The sequence below is a fragment of the Monodon monoceros genome, unplaced genomic scaffold (genome assembly GCF_005190385.1).
Source record: "Monodon monoceros isolate NGI ecotype Baffin Bay Population unplaced genomic scaffold, NGI_Narwhal_1 Super_Scaffold_11, whole genome shotgun sequence".
NCBI classification, from domain to species: domain Eukaryota; kingdom Metazoa; phylum Chordata; class Mammalia; order Artiodactyla; family Monodontidae; genus Monodon; species Monodon monoceros.
Window position 1 is genome coordinate 65,331,254 of NW_021703767.1, and position 21,342 is coordinate 65,352,595.

The window sequence follows — 21,342 nt, forward strand, 5'->3', positions numbered from 1 at the left end:
GATGTTTTTCAGGATGAAGATGATCTGGCCAACGCCCTGATCTGGCCTGAGATTCAACAAGAGCTGAAAATTATTGAATCTGAGGAGGAACTCTCCTCCTTGCCACCACCTGCTCTAAAGACCGGCGCGACTCAGCCTATTCTTGAGTCTAGTCCAGGGCCTTTTGCTTCCCCGGAGCCTCCTGGGAGCCTGCCTTGTGGCTCTGCCCCAGCTCCAGTTTCCGCCCCTCTGGAGGAGTGGACTAAGGATCCAACCAATCAGAGCACACCGGGCACTTCCGCAGCAGCCAATAGAGAGAAGTCGGAGACAACCAGCATCCTCCATAGATCCGAGCCTGAAAAGGGCCAGCGCCCAGACCCTGCCAGCCTGACTCCTCTGGAAATGGTTCCATTTGAGAAGTCTCCTCCACAAGCAGCAGCGGAGGTGGGGGGCCCAGGGAATCTGTCTCCTCTGCTCCTGCCTGTTTCTCCTCCTCCTCCAACTCCTTTGGAGGAGGCGCCTCCAGTCCAGCTATTGAAGGGTGGCCCTGAGAGAGAAGACTCATCTGGGAATTTGAGAACAAACCCGTATATAGATCAGCTGAAGTCCAAAGGCAGCCCTGGGATTCCCAGTCTTTGTCAGGGAGAGGAGGCCTCTTCAGAACAAAGTGAAAAGCAAAATTCAAAGAATGCTGCTTCTGAGGGCAAAGGCTCTAGCTTTCCAAGCCCAACCAGGGAGGTTGAGATTTCTCCACAAGGAGAGGAGGATGTAGCCCACTTAGTACAGGAGCCCTCAGACTGTGATGAAGATGACACTGTGACAGACATTGCCCAGCATGGTCTGGAGATGGTGGAGCCCTGGGAGGAGCCCCAGTGGGTGACAAGTCCCCTGCACTCACCCACCCTTAAAGATGTACAAGAGGCCCAGATGCAGGGCCCCCAGGGCCACCGATTGGAGAAGCGGCTTTCCCACAGGCCCAGCCTTCGCCAGAGCCATTCTCTAGATGGCAAAACCACGGTTAAGAGCCAGTGGACTCTTGAGGGTTCCTCCTCCAGCAGCTGTGCTAATCTTGAAGCAGAGAGGAATTCCAACCCTCTGCAGCCCTTGGCACCCAGGAGCGAGATTACTGGATGGGATGAGAAAGCCATGAGGTCCTTTCAAGAGTTCTCTGGCCTGAAAAGGACAGAGGTTCCTCACAACCAGAAGGGACCAGGTGGTTTGCAGCCCAAATCAGCAGAATCCAGCCCTGTCAGTCTAGCAGAGGGAAAGGAACTGGGGACACACCTGGGGCCACACAACCCTCAAATTGAGCAAGGCAGTGATCCTGGGCCAGAAAACAGCAAGGAGCATTCACCGGGTGTGCAAGACAGCACCTCACCTGGAGAGCATCCCCCAAAGTTACAGCTGAAGAGCACTGAATGTGGGCCCCTAAAGGGGAAAAATAGGCCTTCTTCTCTCAACTTGGACTCTGCTATTCCCATCACTGACCTCTTCCGGTTTGAGAATGTGGCCTCATTTGGTTCACCTGGAATGCAGCTCTCTGAGCCAGGAGACCCAAAGATCACATGGATGACCTCATCTCACTGTAAAGTAGACCCCTGGAGGGTTTACTCCCAGGACTCTCAGGACCTGGACATTGTTGCTCATGCCCTGACGGGCCGCCGTAACTCAGCTCCTGTGAGTGTGTCAGCTGTGAGAACCTCCTTCATGGTCAAAATGTGCCAGGCCAGGGCAGTCCCAGTCATTCCACCCAAGATTCAGTACACCCAGATCCCACAGCCCCTGCCCTCTCAGAGCTCAGAGGAGAGTGGGGCTCAGCCCCTGGAGAGGAACCAAGAGGAACCCGGCTCAACTGGTGGAACCTCTCAGAAACTTGCCCAAGATGCTTCTCTCTCCTCCTTGGAAAGCCCAAAGGAAGAGAAACCAAAGCAAGATACAGGAGCCATTGAGTCCTTGCCAGTGGATGCCACTGCATCTCGCATGGGCGAGGGATCCACCCTTTCTCCAGAACCAGGGTTAGTTAACCTGCTCTCCACTCAGGATGCAGTAGTGCAATGTAGAAAGCGCACATCAGAGACAGAACCATCTGGGGACAACCTTCTTTCTTCAAAAATAGAGCGACCATCAGGGGGTTCTAAGCCTTTCCACAGGTCAAGACCAGGAAGACCTCAGAGCCTAATCTTATTCAGTCCTCCTTTCCCCATCATGGACCACCCGCCCCCCTCATCTACAGTGACAGATTCCAAGGTCCTGCTGTCCCCTATCAGAAGTCCCACCCAGACAATTTCCCCTGGCCTTCTTTGTGGGGAGTTGGCAGAAAACACATGGGTCACACCAGAAGGGGTTACACTTAGGAATAAAATGACCATCCCTAAGAATGGCCAGAGACTGGAGACCTCAACAAGCTGTTTTTACCAGCCCCAGCGGAGATCAGTGATTCTGGATGGCAGAAGTGGGAGGCAAATAGAATGACATCAGTTCACCTGCTGGTGTCTGAGAAAATGTCATGATTCATCTGGAAGTTATTACAGAGGCAACTTGCCTTTATTCCAGGCAGAGGTTATCCAAGTTCGGGCTTATTTTGGCCTCTTCTCTTTCTTCAGCCTTTTGACCATTTATTAATTAGGCCATTTGCCAGGAGAGAGGTCAAGGGAAGGACCAAGAGATGACATTTAAATAAGCCTATTTGAGCAGGCAGGGAAAAGTCAGGTTAGGGAAAAGGATGAAATGCTGGCCTCCAGTGATATTTGGGGCTTATAAGTTGCATCACTCCCCCATTGCCATTATCTAGTACTGTTGAGAGCTGGATGTGATGTCTTTTGAAAGAAAATCCTTTGCCTGTGTTGGAAAATGTTGCTATTGAGGTTTGAAGGCCTCCTATTTACTTCATGCTTTTTAATGCTCTTTAAAGCATGTGTTCTTTTAGACCAGTTTTCTGATAAGCTTTGTAAAAGTGTACTATCCAGAGTAGAAGCAGGTTTGGAAATGCAAACTAACGTACACTTAGACATCCAAGTGGGTGAATATAGCCATGCTTTCCCTGGAATCCCTGCAGATCTATCCCAGATGGCTCCATATACCAGCACAGAAAATCAGAATCTATACTCAAGAGCAAACTCTGAGACTGGCACAATCCAAGAAGACTTTCCGGCTCTGGCTTTTATTAATTTGGGACTCCAGCTGCCATGATCCTGCCCTGTGATTTATAAATCCAGTAGTCGGGCAGGGTGGGGGCTGAGCTGAGGGTTACCTCAATTAAATGTGCTAAATCTTCATTTAGTATGAGATAGTGATCTGCTCTCCTTCCAATATCAGAGTTCACGAACAGATTGTCATCAAAGAGGAAAGCCTCACACATAGGCAGAACTACCCTCCAAACGTTAAGTGTTTAATAAATTGGTGGGACTTTCACAGAAAACACCTCTAGCTCAGTTTCACTCTCCTTCCACACTAGGCTGGGACCAGAGTACCAGAGAGGATAAGAGGGGAGCCCTAGGAGGAGCGGGAAGAACCCTTGCAGGGTGGCCATCACTCCCGCTTGGTGAGAGCTGCCCTTCTTGAAAATGTATTTCATTTTAGCCAGTGGGTACCTTACTTCCTCCCTCCCCCTCCATTGGTCAAGAGCAGATTTGAGACACCCCTCCCCCTTCCATAATTCCCTTCATCCAGCACCCACCCCAGGCACTCAAATTTGCTCTTCTCCTGTCTATATGCAAGCAGAAGCAATAAACCAATCTGATTTTATTTCAGTTATTTGGAACTTCAAATGGTTCTTTCCTTTTCAGCTGGAGAGAGGAAGGAGAATTAACATAACCTGCTGGCAGATTTCTGGTGCTCTTCCAAAAAGGGCTTCACAGGAGCCCTTCTCAATGCAAAACCCATCATGGTATCAAACCTTCTAAGACAACTATCTTGTCTGAGAAACAAAGAAAGATAGGACCTATTTTGAGCTCTATGCACCTCTTCTCAGGTTCAAGGCTGGCTGAACTCTGTCCAGAAGCTCAATCGCTGCAGACATTTCTCTAAGAGCTAGCAGTACCTCTGGGCAGACCTCACAACCAAGGCTGGCAATGGGCTGGGTAGGGGCTGAACTGAAGTTACCTCCTCCAGTGAGAAACTGGAAGCTGATGTCCTGCAACAGATACATATTCCTCTCTCCCTTCTTTCCTGAGAAGCCTTACAGAGAGTTTTGAAATCTTGTCCTATACCTTTTAAGCCAGTGTCTGTGACAGAGATAAACAGCAAGCCAGCTGACGAGTTCTGCTCTCAGAGGGCACTGAGTGAGCAAGGGGAGCAGTTAATAGGCCTTTGGTCCGTGGTTTTTGCATTGGGTGAGCAGACATTGGACCAACAGCCAAGGAGATGTAAACCCGTAAGAAAAGTCCTAAGGTATAGCATTTTTCCCCTAGGCAAGAAAGGTGAAGGAATATAGTGGTGCCAGATGAGGAAAGCCGTGTTTAGGAGATTTGAAAAGTACATTTCTGCCTTATCAGAAAATGTGGCAGACAGGCTTTATGTCAATATCAGTACACTGTGGTGTCTACATTTTGATAAAGACCATGTTCCAGTTAGGATGTGAGAGAGGGAGGGAACTGCACTTTGCTTCACCATCAGAACTCTGAGCCAAGTAATGAAATATTTAAACTATTTTATGATTATTTAAAATTTTTGTAACACTTAGAGGATATATTTTAATTTGAGGATAGACTGAGAAGCCACCATTTACATAACAAGTGAGTTCAACTTGAGGCACCTATGTAGATTAAATGACTGCCATGTTCCTTAGACTCTGACATCTTTCATTTGTAGCATCATCTTCAGAAGTGTGAGTGTGTGGATATCATCCACATGTCATCACACACACACAGTGTGTGTGACAACTGTCTGGAGATATTCCCTACTCTGAGCTTTCCCAGCCAATCAATCCAGAAGGCCTTGGAAGCTGACTCACCTTCTTGGTCAGTGTCCTGCTGCTAAAGTATGGACCTCTCCATAATCATAAACTTCCTGTGAGCTGGGGCTAGCCTGGCACTGACGAAATTCCATTCCATGACAAGGAAAACTCATTACATTTTCCCCTTGAAATTGTTCCCCCCAAATCTCCTGAGATTACCTATTTGGTCATCCACTTGGGACTGAAAAATGAACCCCCTGAGAATGGCTGGATGAAAATCAGACTGCCTGCTTCCATCTAGGGGAAGGAGAGAAGAGGTGGTGCTATTTATAGGAGGATCTACATGGTGCCCTAGAAAGGGCTACAGAAACAAATTCTCAAAAGGCACCTTCAAATAAACTATGAGTCATCAAAATGGGGGTGGCTGATTTTAAATCCTGCATTTAAAGTGAAATGCATGCATATTCTAATGTTTCCTTCAGTGTTAATGGTTGCCTAATAAGATAATAACCTATATTTATTGGCAAAATGGCCCTCTCAGGCCAACCTTTTTTTTTTTTTTTTGCCAAAATGTAGCAGGTAGAGGGAATTTAGTTTTTATTCTCTACTTCAAATGGAATATGAAGGGTCCTGATCAAAAACCCCATTAAGACACTGTTAGCCTAATCTAAGCCCTAAAATTCAAAATATTGGCCAAGGCAAAATTCTGAATTCTGGGGAGATTAAAAATGTAAACATCATCATCCTCAACAGACAATATTTATCGAGAGCTTAGTAATATTGCCCTGGGTACCTCAGAACTCTGAAATTCCTGAAGAGTCTAATGAAAAAGGGGAGAGGGATGGCAGCAAATGAAACAGCCTATAAGCAACCAGGAGCAAGATCTAGAACCATTAAGTTACCAAATGAAAGCAGCAGGGGAAAACAGGTAGCAACTTAGCATCTTCTAATATGATTGCTAATAGTGTTCAAGTTACCTACTGACTTTAATCAAATTAAACACAATTACAAATCCAGTAGAAGGTACCAGGAAGACATTCAGGTGTTGAGAATTTTGCTTTGATCACTTAAAAACTTAGCGAGTAGTAACTAAGAATAAATAGTTCTGAGGTTTTGCATGGTCTTAATTAGTTTGGCTGTGAAGTCTTGTTGGCTCTCGGCAAATGAGCCAGGTAACATCAGGGTTCCATACTCCCTGAGAGGGGGTTTTAGACACTTCCACCATCACAAAATGGGTTAACTCCTGTTGATGATGAAGTCATAGGTCCAAGATAAATTGTTACTTTCGTGTCTAATGTTTAGCACATGATAATCACATTTGCCTAAAGTTGGGTGCGTCAGTCGATTGTCTACACAGGTCTTGTGTTCTGCCTGAAGAGCTACTGGGAAACCTAAGATTCATTTGTCTGAGATTGGAATGGGAGAGGTTCAGGGTAGTTCCAATTCCCACCAGGATTGATTAGGACTACATTCTACCATGGCCTGTCCTATCTGATGACAACATGAATCTTGGGGTTAAATGTTGCCAGGAGTATGATTTCAGGCATTTCCAGCAGGAAGGTCAGTTCAAAATGTGGAATGACAAAGCATGTGTCCTCCTTTGTCAACACCTTTCCTAGCAAAGTTAGACCAGAAGAGGGAGCAAGCACCTTTCCAAGCATGGAGAGGAATGGGAGATGGTAGAAGGGTGATTGCTTAAGATCAGGGTAAGTCCATATAGGATAAAATTGGGGTCACCACTGATCAACTGGCACACATTCAGTAGCGTTGAAGTTCATGAGCAATGCAGGGATCACTTCTATGAGGATGAAGGAGGATGTAGTTACATATAAGAAACCTATGAAATTCAGAGCCATGTGTTTTACTGGATGAATCACAATGCTTTGCATTAACTTAATGCCATAGTACTTCCTGGCTTATAATTCTGTAAGGTAAAGCACTTTCTCAAAGGAGTCTATTAGAAAGCCACATGATTTCAGCTGTTTGTTGAGCTTGACAGATATGTTTCCAAACATATAATCAAAATGTTTTTGTATTGATTAAAAAAGCATAAATATTAAACCTATCCTTAGAGACATTTAAGTGTAATTAAAAGATTGTTATCCTTTAAAAATGTACTCTAATAAATGATATAAAACATAATGCTCATGACGGCACTGTGAACTAGAGGACATGGAATCAGCAAAATCAATAATAGGAAAAGTGGACTTTATGCATTCAGGCTCATTGTTCTACTTTGTTCTGTTTGATGTCATTTTTTATTACTTCAAGGTTTGGTCTCCTCATAGCACAAGTCCTGATCGTTTGCTTCAGTAAAATTTTCTTGCTTTGTTATTTTAAATAATTGTCAAATATTTGCAACTTCACTCTCTTACTGTTGCAATCGTACATGTCACCCAATATACCCAGTATAAATCAATGGATGTTGTCATGAAAAATGAGAAGGAAAAAAAGCTATTACTTCTCAAAACTCCACAGCTTAAGGAGTTATGTGGGTCTACCTGCAAAGATGTGAACTCAATTTTTCTATTTCTTGAATTAGTCAGGAAGGACTATTTTTTCAGTGATTTTTGTTAATGGTGCTCTGAGGGAAAAAAAGCAAAAGTTTGCTATCGTGGCATATATTATCACAGAAGGGGGTTGGGGGAGGGGAGAGAGGCACTCAATGAGCTGAAATGACAGGCCCTTAAAAAAACAGTCATACAGCCTAGGCTCACAACTTGGTGATATTTGCAGTGAAAAATATTGTTGCCAAGGGTATTAAAATTCTAGCATTTCGGCAATATTCTATTTAGAACTTTACACCACCCAGGCCTGCTCTTGTTCCTTCATTGCAGCCATAAATGCCTTTTATCCTATGTACTCCCAGATCCCCACACTTCTCTGTTTCTCTGAGTAAGCCTACCACTCTTCTCCCCTGCCAAACTGGCAACACACAGTTCCCCTCACTCCTAATCTTTCCTCCAGTTCCTCTAGAGTGCTTCTCTCCTTGAATCTCTTCACTGAACGTTGCCTCCACTTCTTAGAGCTCAGTAAAAGTTGACACTCACCTGAGGATGCTTCTTTCCCTGCCCATTTCTCCCACATTACACAGACTACAAAAAGCCCAGAAATTTTATCCAGTTTCCCACTCCTGCTTCTGCACCGTTTCTTCCCATCTCATGCAAAAATCTCATTACTGAAATTTATGGCATCCAGCGATTTTACCTTTTCTGTTCTTTGTGGCCATGATATAGTCCACGTGCCGGATTTCCCAGTTTTCGGCACCAGACTCTCTACCTCCTGTCCCATCGTCATCCTGGATGACTTCAACGTTCCTGAGGAAAACTCATCCTACACCCTTGCCACAATTGCTTACGGCTTTTGCCTCTACTGAATTTTGACCATCTGCTTCCAGGGGTACACATCAGGCTGTTTCATAACCCAGAACTCTATGATCCTGAACTCCCATATTCTTCTCAGAACTCCTATCTTTGCTCCTTTATTCCTTCTACTTGCTCAAGATCACTAATGCCCGACCCAGGCCTGCTCTTTCTGATGGCCAGTACTCCCACCAGACTTCATTCTTCTTCCCCAGCCTTTACAGACCCCAAGGTGCATCATCTCAGCTATTCTCATAACTCCCTTGGCTACTAGTCCTTCAGCTATACCTGCTTGGCAAACCTCCAAACCAGGACCAGGACTCTTACCACCCATCTTACTACCCTTTTACTGTGTCTATTGAGTTAGACTACAGAAAATCGTAAAACCATGAAGAAAGCCTTTGTAAATTTATGGTTTACCACCTCAGCAGTGGCCTCATTCCCAAAACTCATAAAGGCTATTCCCCCTCCCAGATGGACCACTCCTTCGAAAACATAATTACTTCTTACTTAACAAGTTTATGCTATCAGATACCTTGCCACTTCCCTTATTCATACGTGTGTCCCTAAACTCCTTTCTAACTCAGGAGAAGCGCTATTCCTCTTCCAAACGGCTCCTTCTTCCCAATTCACTACTCTGAACCAACTGCCACCCGAGCTCCACTCTCACTGCTTCATTAAACTTCTCTTACTAAAGTTACCAGTGGTCTCACAATCAAATCCAACAGCCAATTCTTAGTCTCCTGACTTACCTTTTATATTTGATACTGTAATCATTCCTTTCTTGAAACTCTAATTCACCTCATCTCTTGGACTTCCATTTCCTTAGTGTTGCTCATTTGAAAGCTTCCTCTTCCTCTGCCCTTAAATGTTATTCATCAGAATTCTGTCCTTCCTTTTTCACTGTACATACTTTCCCTACATTACCTTATTCATGTCCATGGCTTTTTCTATCACACAGTGGTGACACCGCACCCCCACTTTTCCCATTTTCTCTTATATGGACTTTTTAAATAGTTGGCTAATTGGTCTCCCTGCTTTAAGTCTCACATCCTCCCATTCTCCAAACCTATCCTACATATTGCTGCCAAAGTTATCTAATACAGGATAGTGGTTCTCATCAAAATCCCCTGGAATATGTGTTCAAACAGACCTAGGTATTCATCCAGAGTTTCTGACTGTTAGGTTTGGGTTAGGGCTTGAAAATTCCCATTTCTAACAAGTTCCCAGTTAGGTGATGTCAATGCTGCTGGTCCAAAAATTACACTTCCAGAACCCTTGACCTGAGAACTCTTTGGGTCATCGTTAAATCCTCGGCTTAAAATCTCTCATTAGATAGCTTCTGTCTACAAAAGTCCCCAGCCTTCTGTCCACTTAAGAATTACCTGAAGTACTTGTGGAAAATATGTATTACTGGGCTTCACCCTCAAGATTCTGACTTAGTAGATCTGATGCAGTGCCCAAGGATCACTCCTTTGACAATCTGTGACCTACAAGATAATAAAAATCCAAACCACTTAATGTGGAACTCGAGTCCCTCTGTAATCTATTCCTTGCCTAGCTCTTTAGCATTATTGAACTATTAGTTAAAAACTTAGTGCAAGTCTATGCGAGTTTTTGCCTCTTCTGTTCCCACTGCATGAGCCCTCCCTCCCTCTCTCATCTCTGTGGTAAACTAGTGCTGCTTCAAAATGCATCATGTGTGTTACTGATGCAGTGAGGCATTCCCTGACACTGCAGCTTCCCAGCAAAGTTGATCATTTTCCTGCATTAATTCTGTCTCTTGCATATACTTCCTTGACTGAGCACATTTGTGTTACAATTATTTACTTTTTTGCCTTCTAGTAAATGCACTCTGAACATGAGTATCTCTGGCACTCAGCAGTATCTAGCACATAGTAATTGCTCAGTAAATAGAAATGAGAGGGGTGGTGTGGAGGTAATTGATAGGGAGGGGAGGGAAAGCAGCTTAGGGAATAAAACATGGAATCAGAGTAAACAGGATATTGAGGAACGTTTCCATCATGCTAATAATGCCTGTGAACTACCCTCCTCTACTCTGACACATTTACTCACCTTAAGCCACCCAGACAACTGGTCAAGCAACTTCTTTCCTTTTCCAGTATCCCAAGTTCACCTAACTGATCTTTTGCTATACCATTTTTTCCACATACCATTTCCTGATATTTAACAATTACAAAACAAAGGCCATTCTTTAATGGGCATGCATCTCCCCCATCACTAAACAAAGATGGTGTCCTTTATATCACATGATTCCTAAGTAATAGGATACACAGGTAACTAGTAATTCTTCTCTCCCCCATCTGAATGTGGCACCTACAAATGTCAGCTAAAATGAGTAGAAGCATGATGAACTGAAGGGTTTTATCTCCCTGATGCTGTCATATCTGGAAGGAGAAGGGGGGCATTTTGCAATTCCTTTAGTCAAAATTAATTTTTATTTATTATATTCACTCATTTGTTTGGCCAGGTTGGCATCTGGTCCTCCTGTGCTACTTCTTTAGAATATGGCCAAGACAGGTCAAACCAGAAGGGGGAATCATGTCAGCTTTCAAGACTAGTCTATTGGGCTTCCCTGGTGGCGCAGTGGTTGAGAGTCCGCCTGCTGATGCAGGGGACGCGGGTTTGTGCCCCGGTCCGGGAAGATCCCACATGCTGCGGAGCGGCTGGGCCCATGAGCCATGGCCGCTGAGCCTGCGTGTAAAGACTAGTCTATTATCTCTAATAATAGACTAGTCTATTATTAGCCCAGTTATCTGGGCTACTTTTCAATGACAGAACCAATCTGGGGCCATCGTGATGAGACATCTTTATGCCCAGGCCACCCATTTTGCTCTTAGCTGTCAAGTAATCTCACCAAAATATTAGTCAAAAGAAGCATATCTTCAAGACCCTAAGGAAAGAATATTGAGATGGCAGCTTTCCCACCTTCCCCCACTCAAGAACCACCATATTTAGGCTGAACCACTTTACAAAAACAACCAACACACTGGTTATCTTGTTATTTTTCCAATGTACCAAAATTATTCCCACCTGAGGGCACTCACTTTGCTGTTACTGTAACATGGAATTCTCCTCGGTCTTGCTTCATCTGATCTTTGCTCAGAAATCATCTCCTCGAAGATGCCTTCTAGGGACTTCCCTGGTGGCACAGTGGTTAAGAATCCGCCTGCCAATGCAGGGGATACGGGCTCAAGCCCTGGTCCAGGAAGATCCCACATGCCGTGGAGCAATTAAGCCCATGCACCACACTGCTGAGCCTGCGCTCTAGAGCCCGCGAGCCACAACTACTGAAGCCCGCATGCCTAGAGCCCGTGCTCCTCAACAAGAGAAGCCACTGCAATGAGAAGCCCGCGCACCGCAGTGAAGAGTAGCCCCCACTTGCCGCAACTAGAGAAAACCCAGGCGCAGCAACGAAGACCCAGTGCAGCTAAAAATAAATAAATAAATAAATTTATTTTAAAAAAAAAAAGATGCCTTCTAGCAATGCCATTCCTAGCACTTTCTATTTCCTTGATCTGTTTTTAATTTTCGCTTTACCACACCTATTGCTACTACCAGGAGACATTAAATTATATGTTTGTTTACAGCATATTTTGCACCCCCCGCCCCCCACATGGTAAGCTCTTGAGGTAGGGCCTTTGCTTTTCTCACTCACTGCTATATCCCCAGTGCATAAAATTGTGCCTGGTGGCCAACACGTATTTGTTGAATGACTGAATACACTCATATTGACTGCCAAATTACGTAACTTAAAAAAAAAAAAGTGTATCCATCAAAATATTTAAGGAAACAATGGTTACACATAGTAGTCACCTTGGGTAGCTGTACACACACCTACTCCTCACAATGCTGCCTTTGCTGAAAACCTGTTGGGGACTCTTCTGCAAGAACTGTTTTCAGAGCCAGTTTATGAATTACGTGATTTTTTTTTTTTTTTTTACTTCATAAGCCATATTGTGTTTCAGTGTAAAAAAGCCAAAGTGAGCATAGAAAACACATGAGAATATATTTCAGGCTCTCAGGACAAGGCCTCAGAAATTCAGATGACTAGTGACATCAACTGACTAAGTATATCACCTCTCAAGAAAATGGACTGAAAGGGGTTAATGCTCACAGACATGAAGGCTCTGGAGTATGAAATTCAAAACACACACAGATCAAACTACCTGAGGACAAAAAAGTAAATTCTCATATTTCACTTCTGCTGGTAACTCTAAACATGCCTCTGTAGCAGAGTTGCTGCTAGACTGCATCCATTTTTCCAGTAACTTGGTGTCTTCAACCTGCCCAGACCCCAGCCCAGGGGATATGTGCTCATCTTCTCCCACTGATCTAGTCACACACCAACTCCTTCATAAGTTTGGGCACTCTATTCTGTCCTAAAAAGTATTCTTTCAAAACAGCTAACAATAAAAGGAAAATCTTTACAAGCAAAAGAAGTGAAAGAACAGGGAAAATGAGAACAATACCCTGTTTCAGGGTAAGAGCTCACACAAAAGTATATTTAAATGTCATACGGCAGATAGAACGCTGAGTTCCTACCTTAGAAATGCTTCCTCCCAGTAGGCAGCAAAGAGAACCCCACCAGGACGAAAACCCACTTTTGCCCCATGCATTCCAGTACTATCTGCCAATCAGAAAAAAAAAGACAATGAGTGCTGTCAGGCAACTCCACTGATCTCTCTCTTTCTGTAGCAATAAGGCCAGCTAAGGACTAAAGATAATGAGAAAGACTAGAAGGAAAGTAGACACGCAAAAGGTACTGTGTCAAGTGATATATGAGATGTGTTCATAAGTGAATAAGTTATTCCAGAGCCATACAAACAAATCAATCTCTTTACTGGAGAGGCACACCTCTCCTCTGTATATTATTCAGATATACTAACACAGGAAAGATCACATCATCTTGTTTATGGATACATTTAATGTCCCTTGCCCTCCCCACCTTTCAAAACATAATAGTATACAAAATATAAAATATCTTAAATATTTATAAAAATCGCAAGAAAAAAATAGAACGTATGAAAATATTTTTATCTGAGTTCTCCCTCACTGTTGAGAGGCAGCTTAGTTTGCCTTGAGTTCATAATTATTGAGTGGATAGGAGTATGCCCTGCCTAATACTATTCTGTCCCGGAGGAGCTTAAATAAAACATAGTAGTTGCAGAAGAGGATGAGAGCCATGGAAAGTGTATGGTTCCACTTCTCCGACCGCAGCAAGGAATAGAGCTGGTAGAAGACAACACTGCCCTCAATAAGGATAAGCAGATTTAACAGCCTTAATGGACGATGAAACAGGAACTGTAAGGAAGTTAAAAAGCAAAATGTTATTTCATAGAAAAGACTGCAGTAATTCTCACATTTTTCTTCTAAAATCATTTCATATTTACAGGCTCCTATGTGCACTAACAAGCAGATCTGCTTATTGAGTATCAATCAGGCTATTTCTTGCTATAGAGACCTAAACCCTTTCTTTTTTGCTCAAGTAATAATGAAATACATTTTATTTCAACACCCCGAGACATGAAAAGGGATTATATCCAAAAGAACTCTGCCTCAAAAATTTTTCCTAGATTTTATCTTAGGTATATATTTTATTTGAGATAACCAAAAGTATATTTATTTATCTAAGACAGGGGCTGGATAAAGGACCAAATGGGAAATATTTTAGACTCTCAAGTCAAGAGACAAAAACTGAGGATATTATATGTAAGTAACTCATAACCACTTAAAATGTAACTGCTTAAAAATACAAAAATCATTGTTAGTTTGTGGGCTGGTCTAAGACATAAACACCTACACTAGACAAGTCTGCAGGGAGCAGTGGTAATATAAGTTGAAATATCAATACAGTAATTTCTTAATTTTTTTCTTAAACTGTTACCCACCATGCTGTCTGTTTTATTTTGTTCAGTTTTTCTGGGTATTGATAAGTAGGGTGAACAAAGAACAATGAGGAAGGAGGGAAAAATTAGTCAGAATTAGAGTTTGGCTAAAAACAGACCTGTTTTCATTCCCACCAAATTCTTCAGTCTAAGAGGCTAAATCCTGGTTGACTAATAAAAATGTATTATGAATAGGAAGATAGAGGTCAAAGAATGCGAACTGTGATAATGGTAGTATATCAGATCTAAAAGAATAATTTAGACCTCAGGACTCGAATCCGAGAATAAACCAAATCATCATGACAGCTCTAAAAGGTAACTGGGTTCTCAGGATCCTTCTGCGGGAGGAAGAACATGTTTACCTGGGTTTTATTACATGATCTCCAGTAATATCATGTATAAAATTGGCTCAGAATTAACATTCTAAAAAAAAAATTAGGCAATTTCAGATTCTGTGGCAATTATAACAATTATAATTAAATGTGCAAGTAAGCTATAAACTGAATGAGTAAAAATGTGAGGACAGCCAGAGCTACAGGTAATAGGCACATTTTAAGTGAGTGTTCTTAAACAGTGTGCCTAAGAATCATTTCCAAATATGCAAATGCTGCAAATTCCTAGGATCCTTCAGAGATTCTGACTCTAAGTGACCCAATGACCATTTTGAGAAGCACTGATTTACTTTGGTCACGCAAAATCAGTAACAAGTTAATTTCCTTAATCTTTCTTCTATGGATTCCACCTGATTCTTCAGCTGTCCAACACTAGCAAGGAAAATACTTATATTTCAAGCAGAAAATTTTAATAAACTATCTGGTTACTGTAGGTTTCCAGGGGACTGCAAGAGCCAACAGATGTCCTTAATGGCCTGTGGAACTCAGCTGGCTGAATTAAATATTCTGTGTAGAAACCAAACGCTTATGTAGTTGTAACCTAAGTCCACTCCTCCATCTTAAGGCAATCCCACAGGAGTCTAGGAGATTACGGTATTTCCCTCATTCAAAGGCCTTTCACCTTGCCCCACCCTCCCCTACCATATTATTTATAAGCATCCTGCCCTGATGCAAGTTTCCAGTATTTAATTAAAAGGCCCTTAGTAGCAAACGCCCGCAGAGCCAGGAAATCCAAGTACCCTCATAAGGAGCTGGGAGGGATGGAGGGAGTGATGGGAGGGAGAAAGGGATTCAAGCATCTAAAAAATAAATAAAATTTCCAATTCTTTTTCAGAACATGCTCTCCATTCAAAGGCAATGCACTGCACTATGTACATTTTTACTAAAAACAGTTCCCTGCATGTACCTTCTTTTCCCCTCTCCCATCAATCAGCTGGCCTTTCTCTTATAAGTAAATACTTTTGCCTCCTAGAGCCAGAATTTCTGGAAAAGTGAAAGATCAAATAGAACATAACCCAAGGTGTAAATTCAAATGGAACAGAACCTGGATTTAGTGGGTGTCTACTGCTTTTTCCTTTTAAACTTTTAAGCCTTTTTTCCTTTTAATCCAAGAGAAGGTAAAAGGCCACAGATCATGGCATTTGCCTGAGTTTCAAACGGGAAGTCAAAGTATTTTAAGGAGATGATACATATGACAAATACCAAAAAATAAAACCATCACATTATTACTATATTAAATATTGCTTAAGGATACACAGATATATTATAATAAGGACACCACTAAACCAAACTACTGCAAATAAAAGTTGTAAGATGAAAAATGGAAGTCTCAAATAATTGTGTACTTGTTTCAAGTAACACTAGACTCAACAAATTCCAATGTAACTAGAGAAATCAGTCAAGCTATTAAAATTGAGAAATAGGTATTTTCACCTTCAATCTGCCTTTCAGAAGATATTTCCAAAGGACAGAGGCCATTATAGTAGTAAAATAATTACCCTGTCTTAATTTCCTAGTATGTGCTACACACTGTGCTAGATGCTTACACACAGAGTAACCTCCTAACACTTACTCCTAAGCTTATGTTTGAAAAGAAATAAGCTGTACTTGCATAAAAGCGGGCATGGGATACGTCTGAAGGCACTGCCACGTTGTAAGGCCCCATGGCTCTATATAAGCACCTGCTGTGTCGCACCAGCACCCCTTGAGGCCATATTGTATTTTCTGACCAACTAAGGGAGAAAGAAATGCAATGTTAGCCTATTGGCAATTACAGATAAGACAGTGTCTGGCAAGGCCAGCTATACTTCTATGGAAAGGATTAAGTATTCAAGGCTTCATCTGCCTGAATTCTGAAAATACAGTAATTCCATGGTCAAACTGGAAGCAGTCAAAAAGGATTTATTATAACTTCATTGCTATATAGTAGAGAGAAACTGCAAAGTTAACTCAGTGTCAAAGGACTTAAGAGGCTTAGGAGAACAAGCAGAAATAAACGTGTAAGGAAGGCATCTATGAGCCAGAAAATCCAGTGTAAGCAGGTGGACTGTCACCTCAATCCCAAGTGAGTAGAGTCTATTGGTGGAAATGCTAGAGGGAACAAACAAGAAGAGAGAGTGGATGGTAGTAAGAGTAGTGGAGAAATTCACACATTATCAAACTAGCATGACATTTACTGCAGAATTACATCCCAAAAAGCTACAGAAAATCTATTCATTTATCACACACTTCAAATGCTTCATATATGTGAGAAGCTATACAGAAGAACACAGAGACACACAAGGTACCGACACACAGACTTTTCTTTTTACCACTTTCTTGGTTTTTTTTTATAGAGGTTTCTCTAGGAAAAAGAAGTTATGGAAGAAGCTTCATTCTTTCCAGCACCAACGTAATGGAGTTGGGGTGGGGATGGGGATCTTCAGGTTAAGCTTTTTAAAAAATCTAAGTTAATTCATCTCTTCCTGATTTTGGAAAGGTTAGTTTCCTAGGGTAAGAACTGGGACAGCATTTTAAATATGTTAAAGAAAAAAAAATTCTAGCACCCTGAAGCTTTCCCAGTTCAGAAAATGTTCCGTCAGCCTTGCTCACACTTACCAGCATTAAAATGATGATACACCTCATGGCCATGTGCCATCAGGAGCCTGAAGATGTACAGTACTAGTACTGTGGATTGTATTTTCAATTTTTATTGAAATTTGTCCTTTGCCCACAGTCGGGTTTCTTTTCAGCCTGGCCCAATCTCTTTTCAGTTCCTGGGCTTGAAGGCCTGTGCTAATCTGTATCAGACATCAAGGCAAATAATTGAAGGGAGCACTCTGAGGGGGAGGGGGAAGGGAATGTCACCTCAATCTGTCCCCCTTAATTAGGAAAGAATTTCTAGGTGATGAAATTTGTGAAATGTTCAAATTATAAAAGGAAGATGAAGATGGTCCAGGTCTGAGAGAGAGGCATGATGAAAGGCTCAGAAGCAAGTGAATAAAAGGGTTCTAAAGTCAGTCATTCTGGACCACAGGGATCATGCAGAGAAATGACTAATAGGGGGACACAATGAGAGGAATACTCAGAAAGAACTCACTTAGGGACAGTTTTCATTCAAATTTAGGAAAAGCAGGGCAACATTCATTAGTGAGTTTAGGAAGAAAAGAAAAACACAATTAAAGATGCAGGCTAAAACAACAACAACAAAACAAAAAACCCAAAAAGCAAAAATAAATAAACAAATAAAATGCGGGCTAGGAAAATCACTAGTACAAATTTACATTTATTAGAAAGAAAAGATGAGAGAAGCAAATTCCAGCTGCCTAAGTATAAGACAATTATCCAGCAGCTATTCAGCTGTGGCAATGAAGATGAGAAGATGAATCTCACAGTCTTCTAAAGAAAATTAAAAATATGTCATGACTCTTTGAATTTGGGCAAAGGGTTAGGACTGAAAAGAAAACTCCAAGATTATAGCTTGGGAAATAAATTACACATTCTAGAGTGACTGGGTAGTTGAAAGGTAGGAGGCATTTAAAGAGGGACTGGGGATGGTGGTGGAAATGAGTTAATATCCCCTGCGTTCAGTTTAGAGGGATGATAAGCACCCACGTAGACAAAAACTAAAAATTCAGTGTTCAAAGCCAAGAACAAGAGTGACATACAAAGCAAATAAACATGATCAGCAGCATGTAAAAAGGTGTTAAATGGTGTTATCCTCTAACCTACTTACATGTGCTGTGGAGCATTGCTGTAGGACCCATGTTCAAGCTTCTGCCACTTGCCCAGGTGAGCAGCTGATTTATGTAGCAAATCACAGTATTTGGATGGCAGCAATTGTGTGGTGAGCATGACAAAAGCATTGATCCACACCATAATGAGGTGCTCACATGACCAGCGCATGTCATAGTACTGGGTACTCTGGAAGAGATCAGAAGAGAGAGAAATGATCCATGTACTGGTGAGCAAGAAGGCAGGGATGGTGCGTGTACATACACCCTGCAGACAAATGCCACTCTGAGTCACCCATGCATTTGTTGTCCTCCTGTCTGTGCAGAAAGTTCAAGAGCAGAGTCCTCCAAAATCCTTCAACCTGACTTTCTGGCTGTATGAGTTAGGGTTGGAAGGGAGAGGCGATTATACTTTAAGTGCTTCCTTTCTAGAAGTGAATGCTCTCTGTGAATGACCACTCCAGCTGCAGATATGCTTCTCAATGGGTGAAGGAAGGGCACTGAAATGACCCAAAAGATTTTGGGCCCAAGTGACATCCAGACCATTTTTCTTTTCTACTAAAGTAAAGTTTAAAGGTTAGATTAAATTCAAGGAAACTCGTGATAACCATGATAAGATCAACCATGGTAGGCTGAATTTTACTGAAACCTCAGTCCTCTTAAGCTACCACATATGGATTCTAAGTACAAGTTTATCCTCCCCAGAAACTGGGTGGAAAAAAAAAATCTTAAAAAAAAAGAAGAAAGAAAAGAAAAGAAAAGAAAAAAAGAGGGGACCACCACGGGTGCATCACAGATATGGAAATATCTATCCACCAACCAGGTATTAGTGCACTCCAGATGCAGCCGAACTCCACCATCCAGGCTGCCAAAGGGGAGACAGAGAAAAGGGGGATTAAATAAGAAATACCCAGTTTATGTCATTCACACACAAATCCAGGAAGCACATAAAAGCAAGTAACCACTTACCTTCACAAAACACAGGGGGAGAAATGCAACATAGTAGGCACTGAAGAGAGAGTTGAAGAGAACTTCCTTGATTCTGTGGTTGAAATCTGCTTTCAGACATTCTACTTCATTGCGAATGAGGTCTGGAGACAGGGGGCAGCTGTGGCTGGGGATGGGTGTGGCATTATTAAACTGTTCTTTTAGAGACTCCAGCAATAAGGAGAGGAAGTCTTTGGACTTGGCCAAGCCACCCACAGTCGAGGCACTCTCCTCTACCGCCTGGTGCTGAACCATGTAGTTATAGTCTGCAAGAAGAAGATGAGCTCTACTATCTTGGTGGAAACAGCAGAGAGGAACATAAACACCAAACCTGTAGAAAAAAGGGAGTATGAAAATGAGACCACAGAAGCCACCTAAGATCAGATCATATAACTGTGTTAGTAAAATAGTCATAATTCATCAGAGTGAATGTAATATAATAGGGACTTTGCTGACAGTAAATTCATTATCTGGGAAGCTCTTTAATTTCTTCCCACAAAGGCAATATATATTCACTGTAGAATAGGAAACTACAAAAAATCACAACAATATAAACTACCCGGAAATAATCATTTTTATAATTTTTACAGTTGGGTGCACAGACTTTATACTTTTTCTTTTATATGTTTAGCCTCATACAGTATAAACTGTTTTGTATACTGCTGTTTTAACTTTGGGTGTGTGGTTATGTAGCATGTATATATTGAGCTTTTTCTTATGGCATTAAATATTTTTCAGCAACAATTCTAAAAGGTACTATAGTATTCTCATGTAGCTATACCATAACTTACCTATTTCTCTCTTGTTAGGACTCAGGCTGTTTCTTACTTTCCACTACTATAAATACCATTGGGATAAGTAACTCCCCACACAGATTTTTGTGTACACCTGGTATTTTTTGAATGGCTTGCCCTTCAAGTTTCCTCTTCTTAGTGAGGGGGCTCCCCTGCGTACCCCCCCACCACATCACCCACCATACTTCTACAGGCACTCTGAGTTCCTCTTGCCTGGTTATTTTTCTCCACTGATCTTACCACTCCATATATTTTACATGTTTTTTATTTTGGGTTTTTTCCCTTTGGTCTATCCTCCCCTCACTACAATGTAAGCTCCAAGAACCAGAGATTTTAGTCTGCTTATTAGTTCACTGCTATATCCTTGACGCTTAGAATAGTGGCTGAAACATACTAGGCACTAAATAAACACTTGACGGATTAATGAAAACAATTCTAAAAGTACAATAAATAAATTTTTACAAGTAAAATTACTTGGCTAAAGGACTGAAAATTTGTGAGCCTTTTCATAACTTCTTATAGTTGCTCCAACTTTGGTTCCTTAAAAAAATTTTAAACACTTTCCCAAGTCCTCATTAAGTAACTTCCACATTGTAACGTAGGTATGTATAGGTATGTATTATATTGGGTTGGCCAGAAAGTTCGTTCGCATTTTTCCGTGCCATCTTGCGAAAAACCAGAATGAACTTTTTGGCCAACCCAATAAATAAAGTGATCATTTCACTGACATAAATTTAGATATTAAAAATAGCAAATAAAAAGACATTTAGTTATAAATTTTATTTAAAAAAATTAACAAACGTCACTTGTTCATAGTTCTCTATAGAGGGAGAAAGGATGAGCTTCTTGTAAGTTAAGAAGATGGTTAGCAGCAGCTCTGGGATCCACTGTGAATGTGCCCTGGAGTAGTAGGATGGGAGGGGGTAAATGCAAAAGTATCATGCTAGGATCATAAGCTTGAAATGAGCTTGCCACTCTGTCAATTTCATGTGACCATGTCCAGGCTAGCCTGCCAGAGCATGAGAGACTCATGGAGCAGAGCTTAGCTGTCCTAGTTGCCTAAACTGACAGCTGGTCAATCCCACATATGTGACTGAACCCAGCTAAGATCAGGAGAGTCTCCTGACTTCCAGCTGATCCCAACACATACACACATACACAGTAAATACATAGTGTGGTATGCTACCATGGCTCTGTGGATGTTCGTTACAGCATCATATGTCAATAGATAACTGATACAGGGTAACATCAAAGGCTTAGAGCATGGAGAGCTTTGTAAGGTAAAGAAAATGATTCATGAATTTTAAAAAGG

General features: G+C 41.8%; 2 protein-coding genes across 4 annotated transcripts in view; one reads left to right on the forward strand and one right to left on the reverse strand.

Moving 5' to 3' along the window:
- ARHGAP31 (Rho GTPase activating protein 31) overlaps nucleotides 1-9,741 on the forward strand; it is a 114,572-nt gene extending 104,831 nt beyond the window's left edge. Inside the window, exon 12 of the mRNA XM_029213900.1 lies at nucleotides 13-9,741. Coding sequence (XP_029069733.1) covers nucleotides 13-2,451 — 2,439 coding nt within the window. The 3' untranslated portion in view covers nucleotides 2,452-9,741. The remainder of the gene's footprint in view (nucleotides 1-12) is intronic.
- A 3,340-nt stretch (nucleotides 9,742-13,081) lies between these two features.
- TMEM39A (transmembrane protein 39A) overlaps nucleotides 13,082-21,342 on the reverse strand; it is a 30,535-nt gene continuing 22,274 nt past the window's right edge. Inside the window, exons 6-9 of one of the 3 annotated variants that reach the window (XM_029215205.1) lie at nucleotides 19,219-19,567; nucleotides 18,252-18,439; nucleotides 16,149-16,269; nucleotides 13,082-13,560 (exon numbers count right to left, since the gene is read on the reverse strand). In XM_029215205.1, the coding sequence (XP_029071038.1) occupies nucleotides 13,327-13,560; nucleotides 16,149-16,269; nucleotides 18,252-18,439; nucleotides 19,219-19,567 (892 nt within the window). In that variant the 3' untranslated portion in view covers nucleotides 13,082-13,326. Of the gene's footprint in view, nucleotides 13,561-16,148; nucleotides 17,317-18,251; nucleotides 18,440-19,218; nucleotides 19,568-21,342 lie in introns of those variants that run through there. The other 2 variants (XR_003792420.1, XM_029215206.1) reach the window with 2 other exon arrangements.